This window comes from Myotis daubentonii, chromosome 9, assembly GCF_963259705.1.
Source record: "Myotis daubentonii chromosome 9, mMyoDau2.1, whole genome shotgun sequence".
Lineage (NCBI taxonomy): Eukaryota > Metazoa > Chordata > Mammalia > Chiroptera > Vespertilionidae > Myotis > Myotis daubentonii.
This window is the reverse complement of record NC_081848.1, coordinates 43,472,404-43,490,424: the sequence shown is the minus strand read 5'-3', so window position 1 is coordinate 43,490,424 and position 18,021 is coordinate 43,472,404. Positions and strand designations below refer to the sequence as shown.

The 18,021-nt window shown below is 52.7% G+C and overlaps 2 protein-coding genes across 7 annotated transcripts; one reads left to right on the top strand and one right to left on the bottom strand.

Annotated features, from left to right (window-relative positions):
- Positions 1-134: 134 nt before the first annotated feature.
- ART1 (ADP-ribosyltransferase 1) lies at positions 135-12,778 on the bottom strand. Of its 2 annotated transcripts, XM_059708570.1 has the most exons (6): positions 12,703-12,774; positions 7,818-7,983; positions 7,144-7,261; positions 6,086-6,860; positions 4,720-4,761; positions 135-1,671 (listed from the first exon to the last, which is right to left on the bottom strand). In XM_059708570.1, the coding sequence occupies exons 3-6, from the start codon at positions 7,204-7,206 to the stop codon at positions 1,574-1,576; spliced, it is 978 nt and encodes a 325-aa protein (XP_059564553.1). In that variant the 5' UTR covers positions 7,207-7,261; positions 7,818-7,983; positions 12,703-12,774; the 3' UTR covers positions 135-1,573. The 2 variants fall into 2 exon arrangements, with proteins under 2 accessions (XP_059564553.1, XP_059564555.1); XM_059708572.1 differs by lacking the exon at positions 7,818-7,983 and having other exon boundaries at positions 12,703-12,778.
- A 1,640-nt stretch (positions 12,779-14,418) lies between these two features.
- ART5 (ADP-ribosyltransferase 5) lies at positions 14,419-17,864 on the top strand. 5 transcript variants are annotated; one of them, XM_059708569.1, is made up of 6 exons: positions 14,419-14,794; positions 15,039-15,198; positions 16,072-16,497; positions 16,672-16,801; positions 17,406-17,438; positions 17,524-17,864. In XM_059708569.1, the coding sequence occupies exons 2-6, from the start codon at positions 15,139-15,141 to the stop codon at positions 17,652-17,654; spliced, it is 780 nt and encodes a 259-aa protein (XP_059564552.1). In that variant the 5' UTR covers positions 14,419-14,794; positions 15,039-15,138; the 3' UTR covers positions 17,655-17,864. The 5 variants fall into 5 exon arrangements, with proteins under 5 accessions (XP_059564552.1, XP_059564551.1, XP_059564549.1 ...); XM_059708568.1 differs by having other exon boundaries at positions 16,669-16,801; XM_059708566.1 differs by having other exon boundaries at positions 15,064-15,198; positions 16,072-16,801.
- The last annotated feature ends 157 nt before the right edge of the window (positions 17,865-18,021 follow it).

Here is an 18,021-nt window from a genome sequence, read left to right as displayed (position 1 = left end):
CACCCAGTCTCTCCCCACTGCACCTTAGCAGTGATGGCGAACCTATGACACGCGTGTCAGAGGTGACGCACGAACTCACTTTTTTGGTTGATTTTTCCTTGTTAAATGGCATTTAAATATATAAAATAAATATCAAAAATATAAATCTTTGTTTTACTATGGTTGCAAATATCAAAAAATTTCTATATGTGACACGGCACCAGAGTTAAGTTAGGGTTTTTCAAAATGCTGACACGCCCAGCTCAAAAGGTTCGCCATCCCTGCCTTAGAGCCTGGGACACCCTCTCTCAGGATCAGCACTGCTGACTTCACAAACCATGAGGGAGCACTTGTTTGTCTGTGTATCCTGATCTCTAAGAAAAATCTAGAGCTTGCCACTCCCTTAATTCCTATAGGGGAAGAACTCTAAGAAGGTTCAAGGTCAAAGTGCAGTCCTAGAGGGACAGAATTGAACTTCATTCATGAATGTTAGAGTTTTCAGTGGCGAGAGTGCAAGTTATATGCGAAACAGAACTGCAACATTGCCTGCCTTCTCTTCCTTCCTCAGTGGCTGCTGTTATAGGAGCTTGGTCTTGCCTGTCCCTGTCTAGGGGCTCAGGGAAGGGGTTTGGGGATTCAGATTTATGATCTAGTTTCCAGAGCAGGAGGCCACACAAAGATTTGGCCCCAAAGCCCCAATTCCTCATATAGGGAGTGTGTGCCTGGTACCTCCTCGATGTCCTATCTTACCCTTGGGGCCCATGGTGACAGGAGATGGGGATCCAGGTTTGTCTCTCTAGAAACAGGAACCTTAGGACTCATGGGTGAGAGCAGGAGTTACATCTTTGCTGACAAGAAAATGACGAATTTGACAGAGACCCGGCAGAGGGCCTAAAGCAAGCCCTCTGCTGTCTTTCCTGCTCTCCTCTCTCTGGGTTTGCTTCTGTCCATCACATTCCCCCACACTGACGTTCAGAGGACTTGAAAGTATCCAAGGGAGGGCCATGCAGGGACCAGCTGGTCACAGGTATTTGTTCCTTTCTGACTTTCACATGCTTCCCAGCATCCACCTCTTTGCCTCAACCCAGTCCCTGACCTCAGGAAGCTCACAGTCTGTCACGGGCAACAGACATGGACATGTGGTGTAGAGAAGCGCCCAGGACCTGCGGAGCACAGAGGCAGCACCCTAACCCAGCAGGGTCAGAGAGGTCAGAGAAAGCTCCCTGGAGAGTGAATAGGAGCTTTCCAGTTGTCCATGTGAGGCATGTGACACCAGCAAGTACCATGGCACGTGCTTTCCTCCCAGCACCTCCACGCCCAAACGAGTTTAATCTTCTACCCCCAAGTGAGTTGTTGCCTGTCCTGGAGCCCCCCTACCTCTCTTCAATGTCTCACTCCTAGAGCACTGGGTAAAGTTCAGGCCCAAAATTCTATCTCTCCACCACCAGGCCTGGCAGTTGCCAGAGAAGGTCCCAGAGTTCCCTGCAGGTGGCATTTCTACGGATCTTGGCTACACTTATAGTAAAGCGCACATGTGGCCGACGTCCTCATGTTGGGCGGAGGTGGCAGGCAGGGCTGTTCAGAGTCTGATGGGTCAGAGGAGGCCTGGTCTCTCTGGGAAGACTCCCCCGACCAGGAACCAGAGGAGCAGAGGAAAGGACCAGACTGTAGACAGAGGGCCCTGACCCATGGCTGCAGGGAAACAGAGGAAGAGAGATATTTAGGGGTGAAGTGAGTTACACAAAGAAACAAGACAAAAAACAAGCAGGGTGAGCTGGAAACACTGGTGCCTACAGTGCGATGGGAGACACAGATGAAGAGCAAGAATTTTGAGAGGTGGGGAGACGATATTTGCAAACGACAGCTTTGACACGGGTTTATTATCCAAAATATATAAAGAACTCAGACAACTCAACAGCAAGCAAACAAACAATCTAATTTAAAAATAGGCAGATGACCTGAGCAGATAGCTCTCTCAAGAAGACATACAAACGGCCAACAGATACATGAAAAGGTGCTCAACTTCACTAGCTATTAGGAAATGAAATCAAAACTACAATGAAATGCCACCTCACACCTGGTAGAACGGCTGTTATCAACACGACAAGTAGTAAGTGTTGGAGAGATTGTGGAGAAAAAGGAGCCCTCATTCACTGTTGGTGGGAATGTAAACTGGTGCAGCCACTGTGGAAAACAGTATGGAGGCTCCTCAAAAAGTTAGGACTAGAGTTACCATATAACTCAGCAACCCCTTTTTTGGGTATCTACCTGAAAATTTTGAAAACATTTATTCACAAAGATATATGCACCCTTATCGTCACTGCAGCATTATTCACAGTGGCCAAGACATGGAAACAAAGCGTCCTTCGATAGATGACTGGATAAAGAGGGTGTGGTATATATACATATATACACACACACACAATGGAATACATAAGAAAAGATGAAATACTGCCATTTGCAACAACATGGATAGAATTATTATGCTAAGCGAAATAAGTCAGTCAGAAAAAAGTTAAGAACCATATGAGGGGCCCTAGCTGGTTTGGCTCAGTGGATAGAGTGTCGGCCTGGGGACTGAAAGATCCTGGGTTTGATTCCGGTCAAGGGCACATTCCCAGGTTGTGGGCTCGATCCCCAGGAGGGGGGCATGCAAGAGGCAGCCAATCAATGATTCTCATCATTGATGTTTCTATCTCTCCCTCTCCCTCTCTGAAGTCTTTAAAAAATTAAAACATATGGGAGGGTGGGAGTGGGGTGGAAGGGGTCAGTGGGAGGAGAAAGGGTGACATCTGTAATACTTTCAACAATAAAGATAAATTTTTTAAAAAGAACCATGAATTCACTCATATGTGAGATATAAAACTGAAAGTAACAAATGAACAAACAAAAACCCATGTGCACAGACAACAGCACAGTGGTTACCAGAGGGAAGGGAGTAGGGGTAGTAAAGGGTAAAAAGGTCAAATGTATGGTGATGAGAGGTGATTTGACTTTGGCTGGTGGGCAGGCAGTGCAATACACAGATCATGTATCATAGAAATGTACACTTGAAACCTAAATAATCTTATTAACCAATGTCACCCCAATGAGTTTAATTTAAAAAAGAATTTAAGGAAGAAGGCAAACAGAGATGAAGAGACGAGGACATACCAGGGTGATTAGGTCTGTCCTCCTGCCTCCTATGGACACACATGAGGCATCACAGGGTGGGATGAAACGGGTAGAGATCTGAGTGGGAACTTAGCTTCTCTGCCCAAACCCTGGTAGGAGAGGTGCTGGTGGGCCGGAGGTGGGGGAGATCTTAAACTTTTCCAGTGCATGAAATTTCATTATCAAAACTCAAAGAAGCGCCTGGATAGCGTTGCTTAAGAGTTCAGCGTTGACTTATGAGCCAGGAGGTCTTAGTTGGATTCTAGGTCAGGGCATATGCCCAGTTTGCGGGCTCAATCCCCAGCGTGGGGCATGCAGGAGGCAGCCAATGAATGATTCTTATCATTGATGTTTCTCTCTCTCTCTCCCTCTCCCTTCTTCTCTGAAATCAGTAAAAATATACTTTAAAAAAACACCTCCAAGAAGCAGGTTGGAGGCTGGTGACCTGGCTTCTGGCCCTGGCTGTGACACTGACTCATTCTGTCACCTTGGGAAAGTCACTTCCGTCTCTGGGTCTTACTTTACTTTATAATGAGGGTAATACTCCCTGTTCCACCTCCTTCCGATAGATTGCTGTGCAGTAAAGGATAAAATGAAATGGTAGCGGGGAGGAGGGGCCAGCCTGGAATGGTGGCTCAGAGTTTGGCTCTAGGGTCAGTCTCTCTGAACCTCACTCCTTACTAGCTGTGTGGTGTAGGGCTGATTGCTTCGCTTCTCGGTGCCCTAGTTCCCTCATTTGTAGAACAGGGGTGATGACAGTACCCACAGCTGGCTCTTGGTGTGGATTCACGGCCTGGTGCGCCTGGAACTCTGAGTGGTGCTGTGTCATGGAGAATGAGGAGGACACAGCGAGGGCTGGGGCTGGGGCTGGGGCTCCTTTTGTCCACTGTTCACAGAGCCCAGAGGGAGGGAGGGAGGAGAGACCCACGAGGAGGGCAGCTGTGGTTTCTTCCCTGGGAATGGCCTGTTCCAATAGGTTCCCTTGGAAAAGCCTGTTCCCACCTAGAGAAGTGGTGGTCCAGGTGGGCCCTGGCACAGCAGGTGTTGAAGGGAAGGGAAGTCATGGCCGAAAGTGACCTGGGAATCATCTAGTCCAATTGGTTTTTTTATACAGATAGGGAAACTGAGGCCCAGAGAGGGAATAATTGGTCACAAAGAGAGTTAGGGCAGGGCCTGGACTAGAGCCCAGGTCTCTAATACCAGCCTCCACCTTGGAAGGTGGTCTGAGGGAGCGCTGAGGGCAGTCACGGGGACAGAGGGCTCCCCAGGTGAGGGAGGGGAAGGCCCGGGGAGGACTGTGTGAGATCGGCCCTGCCCTCCATCGCCTCTGCGAGAAGGACCTCTCTGGGGCCTGATCAGCTGTCTCCTGTGAGGGAGGGAGGCCCAGAGAGGGGGCAGAGGTGTCAGCTCGCCCAGCCACTGCCCCTTACATCCCCTGGCGGAGGTTAGCAATCCCCACAGGGGTCTGCTCTAGAGGGTTTACTTTATGTTTTATTAGAAGAGGGTGGTTTTTCTTATAAAGGAGCCACCCAGGGCAGCCTGCGCATCCCCCAATGGAGCCCCTGTCCCAGGGGCCTGCAGCCCTACCTGCGTTTCCTAGCCGGCAGGACCTAGACTTGCACTGCTTGTCTGTAGAGAAGAAACAGAAAAGAATCAAAGATGTAATAGTCCTAAGGATGGAAAGTGGCCCTGTGGGCCACCCCTGACTTGCTCTAGGAAAGCTGGTACTTTCTCCTCAAATTCTGCTTCCTTCTGGTGACACCTCCCTTGCCCAGGTTTGACTTGATTTGTGGGCAGCGGGGCCAGAAGGGAGCCAGCCCTCAAAAACCAGGCTTGTTCTACGTACTCCTGCTGCTCCCTCGCCTCCCTGCCACACCCACCTCTGCCTCTCCGAGCCCATCCCAGGCAAACACAGGCTAGTTTATGTTCTGTGCGTGTCTTCCTCACCTCTGGCACCTCACGCCCTCATGTCCAAGGTGGGGACTGAAGCCACACAGGACATTTCCCCCTGGTAGATGTGGTCCCCAGCTCCAGCAGACAGTCTTGTCTCTAACAATGAAAACGGCCTTGCCAGCCCCTGGGCATTGCTCAGCCAGGACCAGTAGCCCACAGTTTCCACAGATTAGGAACCTGGGCCCATCCTCATGATTTCTCCTTTGGCTGGTCCCAGGGGGGTGGACAGGAAGAGTATCTGAGACCTGCCACAGCCTGAACTGGACCTTAGGGGCACAGCACCCACGTGAGATCTCCCTGCCCCGCCCCCCCAATCCCCGCCCCAGCACACAGGACAGCACAGGATTTCTGTTCAAATAAACACGCTCCTCTTGGAAACTGAGGTTGGGGCTCTTGTCAATTCTGGCAGCAATGACCTGTGTGTCAGTACTGTAGCTAGAAACTAATCCCCTTCTGGCTTCCAGCCGGGAGAAAGCCTGACCAGGTCTGTTTGGCCCTCAAATGGCCAAAGGCCCCTGCCTCGGTCAGAAAACCCTCTTCAGCCTTCCAGCAGGCACGTGACCAGCTCTGGTTCAGACACCACCAGGGACGAGAAGCCTCCAGCCTCGGAAGTTTCTGTCTCCCCTTAGAGCAGCGGTTCTCAACCTGTGGGTCGCGACCCCTTTGGGGGTCGAACGACCCTTTCACAGGGGTCGCCTAAGACCATCGGAAAACACAAATAAAATTACATATTGTTTCTGTGATTAATCACTATGCTTTAATTATGTTCAATTTGTAACAATGACATTGGGGGTCACCACAACATGAGGAACTGTATTAAGGGGTGGCGGCATTAGGAAGGTTGAGAACCACTGCCTTAGATGGAGGGACGGAGGTGGGAAGGAAGGGCGTACAGGACAGTCTGATCCCCTCTCACGGTTGGTCGGTTTCCCTGCATTCCCTGAAAACAGGGTGGGAAGCTCCCCGTCTGCACAGGTGCTCCCCCACAGGCCCCTCTCACCTTTGATGTACTCGCAGTTGTACACGCTGTGCTTGCCCAGGGCCCGGAGGTAGATGCGGGTGGGGCCCTGGGCAGGTCTGCTGCTGTTGATCACCTGGAAGGTCTCAAAGGGGGGGATCAGCACCTCCTCCTCCTCAGGGAAGAAGGAGTAGCTCTTGATAGGGACACCAAGGCAGGTCCAGATGCCAAAGAAGGTTTCCTCGCCGAAATGCTGGGCTGTGGCGTTCTTCAGGGACGCCGAGGCGAAGCCCCCCAGCCGGATGGTGACCCCAGGCCCTGCTGGCTGGAAGCGCAGGCCTTGCACCCCTCGGAACACCTGGCGGCACTGGGGAGAACGCTGGGCCCTGCTCAGCAGCTGCAGGGCCTCGGTCAGCAGGAAATGGAACGTCTTGAAGGAGAAGTGCTGGAGGTAGTGGACGCGGGTGCGTCCCGCCTCGCGCAGGGCCGCGTTGAACTCCTTGTGCAGGGGGGTGTTGGCCGTGTAGGCCAGGAGAGCCACCCCATGCTCATCGCGGAAGCCGGGGGGTGGTGGGGACATCAGGGTGTGGCTGAGGCCCCACTCTGGCCCCCAGGCTTTGCGCTCCTGCCATTGGCTGCTGGCCAGCACCCAGCTGTCAGCGTACACTTTGTTGGCCTGGAACTCCGTGCGGTTGAGATCTGGGAGAGCAGCTGTCATGGCTGCTGCACAGCCAGCATACTGGTCATCGAAGGAGGTTGGGGCCATGTCCAGGGGCCTTTCTTGAGAGAAGAGTCCTCGTCGTGTGATGGGGTGGCTCTGAGGGAGAGGGAGCAGCAAGGACTGAGAGGATGGGCCCTAGGAGTATGGGAGCCTATCCAGCTTTCCCCTCCACCGAGCTGAGAAAGACACTATAAGGGCCCCAAACACACCTGGAGGGGGAGGGGGAGGGGGAGGTTGGGGCTTGGGGCTGTCCCCTCGGCCGAGCAGTCCCGAGGGAAGCATCAGGCATTCTCTCCTCCCGCTGCCCCTCCTTTCAGAGTTCAGAAGAAGCTGCCGCTGGGCTCCCTGCTGGCATGGGGACAGCAGAGGAAGACCATACCTGAAGTGCTTCCGTGAGGACTATGGACACAAGCAGCAGAGACATCGTAGCAGGAGTCTGCATGTCAGATGTGACCTTGGGTAAGTTACTGTCTCTTTTGGGGTCTCAGTGTCCTCATCTGGAAAATGGGAATGTTAACTATACAGTTTAATAAACATTCATTGACATCTGGCACAGAGTCACAACATAGAAATGGAGGCTCAAAGGAGAGGGAGAGGACCCTTCTTGCTGGAAGCAACATGGGAGACTTCCTGGAAGAGGTGACATGTAACAGGTGCCGGAAGCCGGTCCACCTTTGCTGCTTGACACAGTCGCTGCAGGGAAGAAACATCTGCACAGCATATGTTTCAAGGGACCTGGCGTATATGGCATACTGTTCTTAATATGTTTGCTCCCCTTCTTGGCGCTATGTGTTTCAACCAAGGTCACCTCTCTGAGAAAGGTTGTTTCCCCAGGTAGGGTTTTTTCCCTGAAGTTAGGGAGGGAATACAACCCCTTAACTAAGTGCCAGGTGGGTAGTTAATCACTTTAACTATGAACAATCACGCTTAAGCTACATAATCTTTACTCCCTGGAATGGAGATAAGAAACGCCCTAACCTTTGGAATAGACATTCATAGGATTAAAATCAACTGCTATAAATACAGATGTAACAAGACAATAAAAGACAGAACCTGGCTGGAGATCCTGGCTAGAACCTGGCTAGGCTGCTGATCAACTGAACGCTGTCTCCGTGTCATTCCTTCTTCGCCGACTCCGTCCACACCTTTGGGAACCCCTGGACCTGCTGGGGCTGGACCCCAACAGACGGGGACTTGCAGGATGAATAGGAGAATAAGGCTTCAGTCAGTGGAGACAAGGAGAGAAAAGTTTAGAGTTTGGAGTGGGAAGAAGCAGGAATGAGAAGAGCAAAAGGTTTTGGAGTAGGAACTCTCAGGATGTAAAGAGTAAGAGGCGTTTTGTCTAGTGTGGCAGAACTTGCAGTGTGGGAATGTCAAAAAGATTTGGGCTGCTGGGCCAGTGTGGCTCAGTGTTTGAGCTGTTGAGTGTTGACCTAGGAACCAAGAGGCTACCGGTTCGATTCCTGGTCAGGGCATATGCCAGGGTTGTTGGCTTCATCCCCAGTATGGGGCATGCAGGAGGCAGCCGATCGATGATGTTCCTCTCTTGTTGATGTCTCTCTCTCTCTCTCTCTCTCTCTCTCTCTCTCAAAATCAATAAAAACATATATAAAAAAAGATTTGGGCCAATCATGACGGAGCTTGACTGCCATGGTGAGAAGCCGCAGCTGCACCTGGGGGACCTAAGGCTGGAACAGGGCAGAACAGGGGAATGGTCAGCAGCGGGGGCCACCGCAGAACTCCAGAGACAGCTTGACCGGAATCGAACCTGGGACCCCTCAGTCCGCAGGCCGACGCTCTATCCACTGAGCCAACCTGGTTAGGGCATTATTTTTTAATATTTTTTTATTGATTTTTCACAGAGAGGAAGGGAAAGGGATAGAGAGTTAGAAACATCAATCAGCTGCCTCTTGCACGCCCCTTACTGGAGATGTGCCTGCAACCAAGGTACATGCCCTTGACCGAATCGAACCCGGGACCCTTCAGTCCGCAGGCTGATGCTCTATCCACTGAGCCAAACCAGCTAGGGCAGTGGTCAGCAAACTGCGGCTCGGCAAACCACGGCTCGCGAGCCACATGCGGCTCTTTGGCCCCTTGAGTGTGACTCTTCCACAAAATACTGACTTCTGCGCATGGGCCACGAAGTTTCAGTCGCACTGTACGTGCGCGCCCGCACGTGGTATTTTGTGGAAGAGCCACACTATTTTGTGGAGGGGCCAAAGAGCCTCATGTGCACATTGTATGCAGGAAACGCATTTATACGTTTTACATATTTATACATTCTACCAGTGTAGTAGAGCACGGGACACGTATTAATATGTTTTTGTAGACTAGCGGTAGAATGCGGGTAACGTATAAATACGTAAACTAAAGTTATCGTAATTTTACTGAACGTTGCCATTTGCGCAAAAAATTAGCAAAAATGGTCCGCGCCACCTGTTAGCGCGCGATAAAAACTACCTGCAAACAATGTGTTAATCTCTAAGTTTCACTTAACTGGTGGGCATAAATGGTATCTGCTTTTTAATTAATATCTCTTCTCACTAATGGGATCAATCATAACTTTAATTTTATAGTTTTTACTTACTTTTCTAAAGGGTAGTACGTTTTTACTGTTCAAAATTTCAATAGTCCAAAGGCATACAGTGAAATGTGTTTTTCTCACTAATTCCCTAATTCCAACCTCATCTCCCAGAGGCAACCAATGTGACTGTTTCTTTGTGTATCCTTCCAGAAGTACACTACGCACACACAAGTAAATCCACAGGCATTTCTGCTTCCCTTCTTTTGCACAAATGATAATGCAGTCAGTGGTTCTTTATCTTTGAGAATTTGATGAAAGCTAAGACTGAGAATCTGATGAAAGCTAAGCTAAGAATATTCGTGTGAAATACTCTTCACACAAATATTTCACAAATTGCCCGGCCAGTGTGGGTCAGTGGTTGAGCATCAACCTATGAATCAGGAGGTCACAGTTCAATTCCCAGTCAGGGCACATGCCTGGGTTGTGGGTTCGATCCCCCAGTGTGGGGGCGGCGTGCAGTAGGGAGCCAGATTCTCTCTCATCACTGATGTTTCTATCTCTCTCTCCCTCTTCCTTCCTCTCTGAAAGCAATAAAAATATATTTTTAAAAATCACAAAATGTTTTATAAATTTCAGGTGGTTATGCCTCTGCCCCAGTGTCACTCAGGTTAAGCATCTCTGCTCCATCTTCCCCTCTGGCTCTTGGTGGGGCCTAAGTTTGGACAGTTCATTGACTCTAAGACACTGGGATTCTATGTGTTTATAATGTTATGAGTCTCCAAATATAAGATCCTATATCTTGCCAATGTACAGTTTAAATTGAGGCCTGAGCTTCTCTGGGCAGTAGAGATAGCAGCAATATTTATCAAGTTCAGCATGTCCCAAACTGAATTCATTATCTTCTCTCCCTCAACAAAAAAAAAATTTTGAGCATCTGTAATGTATCAGGCACTGAGGATAAAATTAAGAACAGCAGCCCTGGCTGGGTGGCTCAGTTGGTCAGAGTGTCGTCCGTATACCAAAAAGGTTGTAGATATTCCCAGTCAGGGCACATATCTAGGTTACGTACGGGTTAGATCCCTGATAGGGGGCATGTACAGGAGGCAACCAATTGATGTTCTCTCTCACATCGATGTTTCTCTCTCTCTCTCTCTCTCTCTTTCTCTCTCTCTCTCTTTCTCACACACACACACAAAATAAACATATCCTCAGGCAAGGATAAAAAAAAAATTATGAACAACAAAACCCACACCCCTGCTTTTTTAAGTTCTTTTGAAGTGGAAATGGAGCTGGAGTAATTTCAAGTAGCATGTGATGCATGATACAGAAGGAACCAAAAGAGCCTAACAGAAACAAATTGTACCAGGGGTGAGGTTTCGGTGAAGAGCTGACCAGAGGAGGCACAGAGTATGTAGAACTGAAAACAGCATCACCGTGGGCCATAAAGCATGAGACTCTGCTCCCCAACTCCAAGAGGGAATTCTAATGGGCAGGGTATGTCGCAGAAAAATCTACTTGAACTCTTGGCTGTGGTCCCTTGGAATCCACGCAAGAAGCTTGAGCTTCTATAATAGACTAGAAGTCCAGTGCACAAAATTCATGCACGGAGGTGGGAGGTCCTCTCAGCCCAGCCTGCACTCTCTTCAATCTGGGGCCCCTCAGGGGATGTCTGACTGCCGGTTTAGGACCGATCCCAGGGATCAGGCCTAAACCAGCAGTCAGACATCCCTCTCACATTCCTGGACCACTGGCTCCTAATCGTTCACCTGCCTGCCTGCCTGGTCACCCCTAACTGCCCCCCACTACTGGCCAAGTCGCCCCCAACTGCTTCCTCCCTGCCAGCCTGGTTGCTCCTAACTGCCCCCCCCCCCCGCCGGCCTAGTCAACCCTCACTGCCCCCACTGCCAACCTAATCACCCTCAAATGCCCCCCCTGTTGGCCTGGTCATGCCCACCTGCACCCCTGCCAGCCTGGTTGTCCCTCACGGCCCCCACGTGGGCCTGGTCACCCCACGCAGCCTGCTTGTTCAGTTGTTTGGTCTTCCCTCACTAATGCCCCTGCTGGCCTGGTTGTAGGCAGCCATCTTGTGAGGGTGTGAGGGTTAATTTGCATGTTACCTCTTTATTATATAGGATCCTCTCTTTCGTGTGGAGAATCCAGCCCATGGGTTCAGGTGGGGCTTACCCTCATGGGCTGAACATATGACTCCAAACTGGTGCTCTACCACCCTGGCCATTGTGATTGGTTCATGGATGGACGCATGACAAAAGCAAGGCCAATCAGAGTCTCTCAGGACAGAACCCAACCTCCTCTGGTGTTTGAGGCCCTCTGTGAGGGGCCCTCTGGGACCTCTTTAGCCTCCTGCCCCACCACCTCTGCTTGGCTTCTACAGTACAGAACAAAGTTCCAGGCAAGGCTCCGCTATTTTCCTCTCCGTGGCTCTGCACACACTGCCATTTGCTGGGAATGACCTTCCTTTGCTACTCATTTTTCCAGGCTTAGCTCAAGGGTCACCTCCTCCGGGAAGCCCTCTGGGCTCCTGTATCACCCCATGGTTTTCTGTGTCCATCCTGATCATACAGTGCTGCTCTCAAGTGTCTGAGGGCAGAGACCCTTATGATCCATTCGTGGTCTCCAGAGGTCAGCCCAAGGCTAAGCCCAGGTGAGGCCTCCCGGAATATTTGCTGAGAATCTGAGAGGCTCTCTGGGTGCAACTAGCAAGGTAGACCACTGCAAGCTGGTGGATTAATGACTTTGGGGACCAGTGTTGTGGGCAAATGGAGTGGGGGGCCAGAGTAACCGGGAGGCTTGGGAGTCAAGGAAGTGGAGGCACCAGGCAGCCCTTTTTCATATCCCAGCTGCCCCTCTGTCCTCATCTGCTCCAAACACTTCTTGTCAGCTTCCCCTTAGGCCCTCGCTGAACAATCCTCTCCGGGGATGTGAGTTTATATGTCTCCCCAGGAACCCCCAAATTCCCCAGTGGTTCCAAACCTCTCAACCAAAGGTACTATGGCCTGAATGTTGTGTCCCCCCAAAATTCACATGTTGGGATCCTAATGTCTGTGTGATGGCATTAGAAAGTGGAGCCTTTGGGGGGTGATTAGTTCCTGAGGGCGGAGCCTACTTGAATGGGATTAGTGTTCTAATAAAAGAGACCCCACGGAGCTCCCTTCCACCTGTGAGCACAGTGAAAAGGTATGGGCTGCGATCCAGGGCGGAGCCTTCACCTGGCGGTGCTAGCACCCTGACCTAGGGCTTCCAGCCCTCAGAACTAGGAGAGACAGATACAACCGACTAAGGTAAAAGACTCCCTACAACTTGTCCCAGTGATCCCTAAAACGCCACCATTAAAACCCCGAATTTCCCCTAAAAAATACCCTGCCCAGTGCCGGGAGAGGGTGGCGTGCCCCTTACCTAGGGCTTCTCCAGGGCAGGGGAGCTGGTGTTGGTCTCCTGTGATGGCCGCCGGGGGAGGGGGCGGGCAGGTTCCTCCTTTATACTGTACCTCCCCCACACAGCTGCTCAGAAAGGTGACACTCCCCCATCTATTTCTGGATATCTCCTCCAGGCTCAGGAACACTAGCCTCTGCCCAGTCTGTCCTGGGCCAGTGCTCTCCCCATAAAAAAAGGGAATCCCTGAAGCTAGAGACAAGGTAGGCAGGAGCGTGGAGGCTCCAGGGGGGAACAGCAGCCTCCTGCCTGGATTTGGTCCTGGGCTCAGCACCCCTGGCCTCAGAGAACATCCCCTCAGGTTTGTTGCTTTCAGGTGAGCATGGAGACTCACCTAAGGTGAAGGAGAGATTCCCAGATCAAGAAGGCTGGGTCTGGGTCCCAGCTCCAGCGCCGATTTGCTGTGTAATCTTGGAGGACTTCCTGCCTCACTCTGGACCTGTTCAATGGCTAGATTTGACTCCCTCTCTTGGGGTCTTTCTTGGGTTTCCAAGTCTTGGGAACAATTCCCCAAAGCCAGAGGGTGGAGAGAGGACAAAGCCACGACCCCATTAGGCCTGTTCCCAGGAACGGTCTCCGCAGGCCTTACTGTCCCAGACAGTATCTCCCGTTCCAGCGACAGCGAACGCTCCAGTCCCTCCCGGCAGGCAGGGTATGGAAGCAGATGCTGCTTTTCACAGAATGCTCAACAGCAGAGCGGCTTCTGATTTTCTTCTAATCAAGGGGACCTTGGGTGTGGCCAGTCTCTTTGGAGGGGCAGAAGGACTTGTCTTGAAGCTGCTTGCCTGACAAGCATTCTTGCTTTTTGGGATGCCACTCTTTTTTCTTTTCTTTTCTTTTCTTTTTTTAATTTCAGAGAGGAAAGGAGAGGGAGAGATAGAAACATCAATGATGAGAGAGAATCATTGATTGGCTGCCTCCTGCATGCCCCCCACCAGGGACCAAGCCTGCAACCCGGGTATGTGCCCTGACTGGGAATTGAATCGTGACCTCCTGGTTCATAGGTCGATGCTCAACTGCTGAGCCACGCCAGTTGGGCTGAAATGCCACTCTTTCCACCTCCCGCCTTCACCCAAGCCCAAACACAGTTCACCTTCCTTATTAGTCTATAGAAAGGCTTTTTAGAAAAAGCAGGATTCGAGGTGAAGGAAATTTTTTATTTGGTTGGTGTCTGAGGGGATGGGGCTAAACTAATGAGCCAGACTAGGATGGAAGCCTGGGGTAAATCTAATCTCCATGCCCACCTCAGTCCCAGCAGGAAGTGGGCAGTCTCTTCTGTCCTGACAGGAACCCCAACTCCTCTGGCCATTCTGGGGGCGTACCTCTCTCGCCCCCAGAGGCTCAGGCCCTCGGAAAGTTCTTCCCAGAGCTGCTTACTGATTCCTCGGCTGGCCCGTTCCCCCATTCCCTCTGACTGGGCATCCGAAGCTCAGCGCCGGGTTATTTATAGACTGGCCCACAGGAGGGGAGGGGAAGGCTGTGTTTATAAACACGGGTCTGGGCGGGGGTCGGGCTGGACCTTGAGGATCTGAAACTGCGAGCTCTGCATCTGGTCCAACCCTACCGACAGAGAAGGGGGATGGAGAGAAGGGAGGGGTGGGGGCCCTAAAGAGTGAACCGTATGCAAATTGCATGCAAATCAACGAGTACGCAAATGCTGACCGGCCGGGGTGGGGGAGGGGGGCGGCCCTCGTTGGGTTCCCAGGCCTAAGGGTCTGGCTACCGGGTTAGGCAGCCCCGAGGGAGAGGCAAGTCTCACCAGCTCCCTCCCCCAGCCCCGGAATTGCGTGGAGCCAAAGAGGGTCCTGGAGAAAGAACTCGCAGTTTGGGAAGGGGCGTCAGCCGTTCAGCCCCTTCCTCTCCCCTCCTGCTCCCCGGCCACAGCGTCTGTCGTTGGGCAAGAGAGGTGTTGGGTTACTGCCGGGGGCTATAGTTAGCCGTGGGACTCAGCGGGTCCGCTGGGTTCCCGGGACCGGCCCGCCCGTCCAGACACCGACCAACCGGCACCGCTGGCCTGACCACACCTTCCCGCTCTCTCGGCCGCCGTGACCTCCAGGTGGGTGCCAGGTCCCTGCCCCGCCCCTCGCCAGGTGGAGTCAGGCCACCTGGACCACGGCAAAAAGTTATCTGGGCCGAGGCACGGAGTGTAGGGGCATCCGGGAGCCGGAGGAGCCGAGACTGGGGGCCGTGCCGGGGGGGGGGGGGGGGGGGGGGGCGGAGACAGTGATACCCAAGCCCTGCCCCCTCCCTTGGCCCCGCCCCGGCCTGGGCCCGCGTCCTGGACCCTCTCCACTCCACAGAAGAACCGGTGTGGGTCTCCTCCAGCCGCTGACGCCGGGGCTGCACCGCTGCGGCTGATCCCGCCCGCCTCCGGACCGCGCTCTCCTGTCTCCCCCAGAGATGATGCAGGCTGCTCTGCTGCTCACCCTCAGCTGCCTGGGCCTTCACGCCTTCTGGCAGGTAACTGGGGGAACCATCCCCGGCCACACAGGAAAGAGCTGGGGGGCGAACTCCTCAAAAATCTCTCCCAGGGACTGTTCTCTAAGACCCCGGTCCTCTTAATCCCCTTGCTCTCTGCAGCCTTCCTCCCTGCAGGGAGCCCCCAGTTCCCCTCGCCTCTACCGGAACCCCGTCTTCACCCACTGATCCTCCTGTGATCCTCCTTCCCTCATGCTCATCCCTCCCGAGGAACGGCCTCTAACTTGCTCACCCCCAATTTCCCGTCTCAGGCTCAGCCTAGGCAAAGTGGGTTGGGCCACCCCGGGACCAGGGCTCCTCCCCACCCCTCCCCAGGTCTGGGGGTGACCGCGGGAGAACACTCGGAGTCTCAGAGCTGACCGGGATTTGGTGTGGTGGCTGAGCACTGTATGGGAGAGTCTGAGTGGGGGCGGGGTCAGGTAATTGGGACACAGTGGCACATCTGTGCATCATCTGCACACTGAGTCTTGGAGCCAGAACAGCGCTTGGAAGCCAGCTAGCCCCCCTTCCCTCTGAGTGTGGGGACCTCTTTAATGACAGGATGACCCCTTTTAGGTTGTAGCCTCATAATAACCCTATGGGGTTGGAAGTATGCATTTATAGGTGGAGAACCTGAAGGCCGGAAGAGTTAAGAGACTGGCCAAGATCCCACAGCTAGTAGGTGATGAACCCATCTCTGACTCCAGTGCCTGTGTTATTTAAGCCCTTGGGCTCTTGCCAAATTGTATACACCAGTTATTTGGGCATAAAAAAATGAGATTTTGTGACTCTGAACTGATCTGCCACCAGGTCCCTGTCCAATGCTCTGAATTTATACCCTTTCCTGTGTGGCTCCTCTCTTCCTAACCACATTAGGCCCAGGCTGTTCCCATCCTGCTCCTGGGCCTGGCTCCAGACACCTTCGATGATGCCTATGTGGGCTGCGCAGAGGAGATGGAGGAGAAGGCAGCCCTTCTGCTGAAGGAGGAGATGGCCCGCCATGCGCTGCTGCGGGAATCCTGGGAGGCAGCCCAGGAGGCCTGGGAGCAGAAGCAGCGAGGGCTCACACTGCCCCCTGGCTTCAAATCCCAGCATGGAATCGCCATCATGGTCTACACCAACTCATCTAACAACCTGTACTGGGAGCTGAACCAGGCGGTGCAGACAGGCGGTGTCTCCCGGAAGCACTACATGAGGCACTTCCCCTTCAAGGCCCTGCATTTCTACCTGACCCGGGCCCTGCAGCTGCTACAGGGGAGCAAGGGCTGCAGCAGGGGACCTGGGCAGGTGGTGTTCCGAGGTGTAGGCACCCTTCGCTTTGAACCCAAGAGGTTGGGGGACTCTATCCGCTTGGGCCAGTTTGCCTCCAGCTCCCTGGATGAGGCAGTGGCCCTCAGGTTTGGTAATGCCACCTTCTTCTCCCTAAGGACTTGTTTTGGGGCCCCCATCGAGGCCCTGTCTGTTTTTCCCAAGGAGCGCGAGGTGCTGATCCCTCCCCACGAAGTCTTCTTGGTCACCAGGTTCTCCCAAGATGGAGCCCGGAGCCTAGTGACTCTCTGGAGCCAAAATAAGACCTGCAGCCACTTTAACTGCGCCTATCTGGGTGGTGAGCTGTGCATGAGGGAAGCAGGACTGGCAAAGAGGGTGAAATAAGCCAAGATGTCCCTGTCGATCCCCAGGACCTTCAGGAGATCTAGTTGGTTAAAGGTAGAAGTCAGCTGCAGTTACGGTTCTCCGTGACTTAGGTCCTACCAGCTCTTAGAAGGTCCTGTCAGTGTTTTCCAGATCTGTGCATAGTCTCAAAGGATTCTGTAAATGTGCTCAAAAGGTTCCATGTGCTATAGAGTCTAATAGAGCAAAAGAGCCCGGTCCAGGGGATCAGCAAGGAGAGGGAAGTGGCAGGAATGCTGCTTTGGATCTCAGGAGGCCCTGGGCTTAACGGGTCCACAAGATACATCTGTGCTATTCTCAAGTGGGGAGGCAGGGACAGAATGGAGCAGTGACTGGGGCTAGGCAGGGAGCAGGGAGGGATAGGCTATCTGGGAAGATTTCCTGGGGTAAGGAGGAGGAAAGGAAGCCAGAAGTTTGCATTTAGGGGAAGGGAAAGATGGATTGAGAAGGGGAACGGCCAGTGCCAGAGCCTGGTGGGAAGGGGCGTTTGGAGTGTGAGGGTCTGTCTACATGAAGGCTCACCAAGCTGTCTATTCCAGGGGAGAAGAGGCGGGGCTGTATGTCTGTACCAAGTGAGTTGCCCTCCTTCCCCTCCCTCCGCTGCTTTGACTCCTCCCGGCCCTACTGGCCCCTCACCTTCTTTTCTTCTCTCTCCAGCAGGGGGGGCAGCCAGACCCACTGTCCAACAGGGCCTTCTTTCTGCTCTCCTGGAAGACCCTACACTTGGCCCCCATGGGGTTCCAGCTCTCGGGAGCTGGGCCCTTGAAAGTTCAATGCCTACCACTTAGGAGTCCTGCGAACTGTTGACCTTCATATGAAGAAGGGGGCCTTCGAGCAGCCTCCAGAAGCAAGAACATGGTTTCAGACCCAGCCCTAGAAGCCATCTCCCCAACCACGATGTGGGGGAATCTGAGGCCATGGAAGGGTGGAGACTCCCTGGGACAAGTAAAGGTAGTGCTGTGATGACCTCTTGATTAAACAGTGTTGGAGTGTGGTGACATCGAATTTCATGATCAGTTTATTCCATGAGACTGGACCATCTGCCCTGCTCTGGCCTTGCAGGACTGAGGGACTTAAAAGAATGACTTCTTTATCTCTATTAGACATGGTCCCCTGTGCAGACCCCTGTCACACCCAGAAGCTTTAACAGCCCGA

Excerpts from the sequence above, each read along its gene's own strand:
- ART1 (XM_059708572.1), bottom strand. The coding sequence starts at position 7,206 with ATGCAGACTCCTGCTACGATGTCTCTGCTGCTTGTGTCCATAGTCCTC. Across the intron at positions 6,861-7,143 it reads TCCTCACGGAAGCACTTCAG|AGCCACCCCATCACACGACG; the intron begins GTATGGTCTTCC and ends CCTCTCCCTCAG. Across the intron at positions 4,762-6,085 it reads CAACTGCGAGTACATCAAAG|ACAAGCAGTGCAAGTCTAGG; the intron begins GTGAGAGGGGCC and ends TCTTCTCTACAG.
- ART5 (XM_059708566.1), top strand. The coding sequence starts at position 15,139 with ATGATGCAGGCTGCTCTGCTGCTCACCCTCAGCTGCCTGGGCCTTCAC. Across the intron at positions 16,802-17,405 it reads TAACTGCGCCTATCTGGGTG|GGGAGAAGAGGCGGGGCTGT; the intron begins GTGAGCTGTGCA and ends TGTCTATTCCAG. Across the intron at positions 17,439-17,523 it reads GGGCTGTATGTCTGTACCAA|CAGGGGGGGCAGCCAGACCC; the intron begins GTGAGTTGCCCT and ends TTCTCTCTCCAG.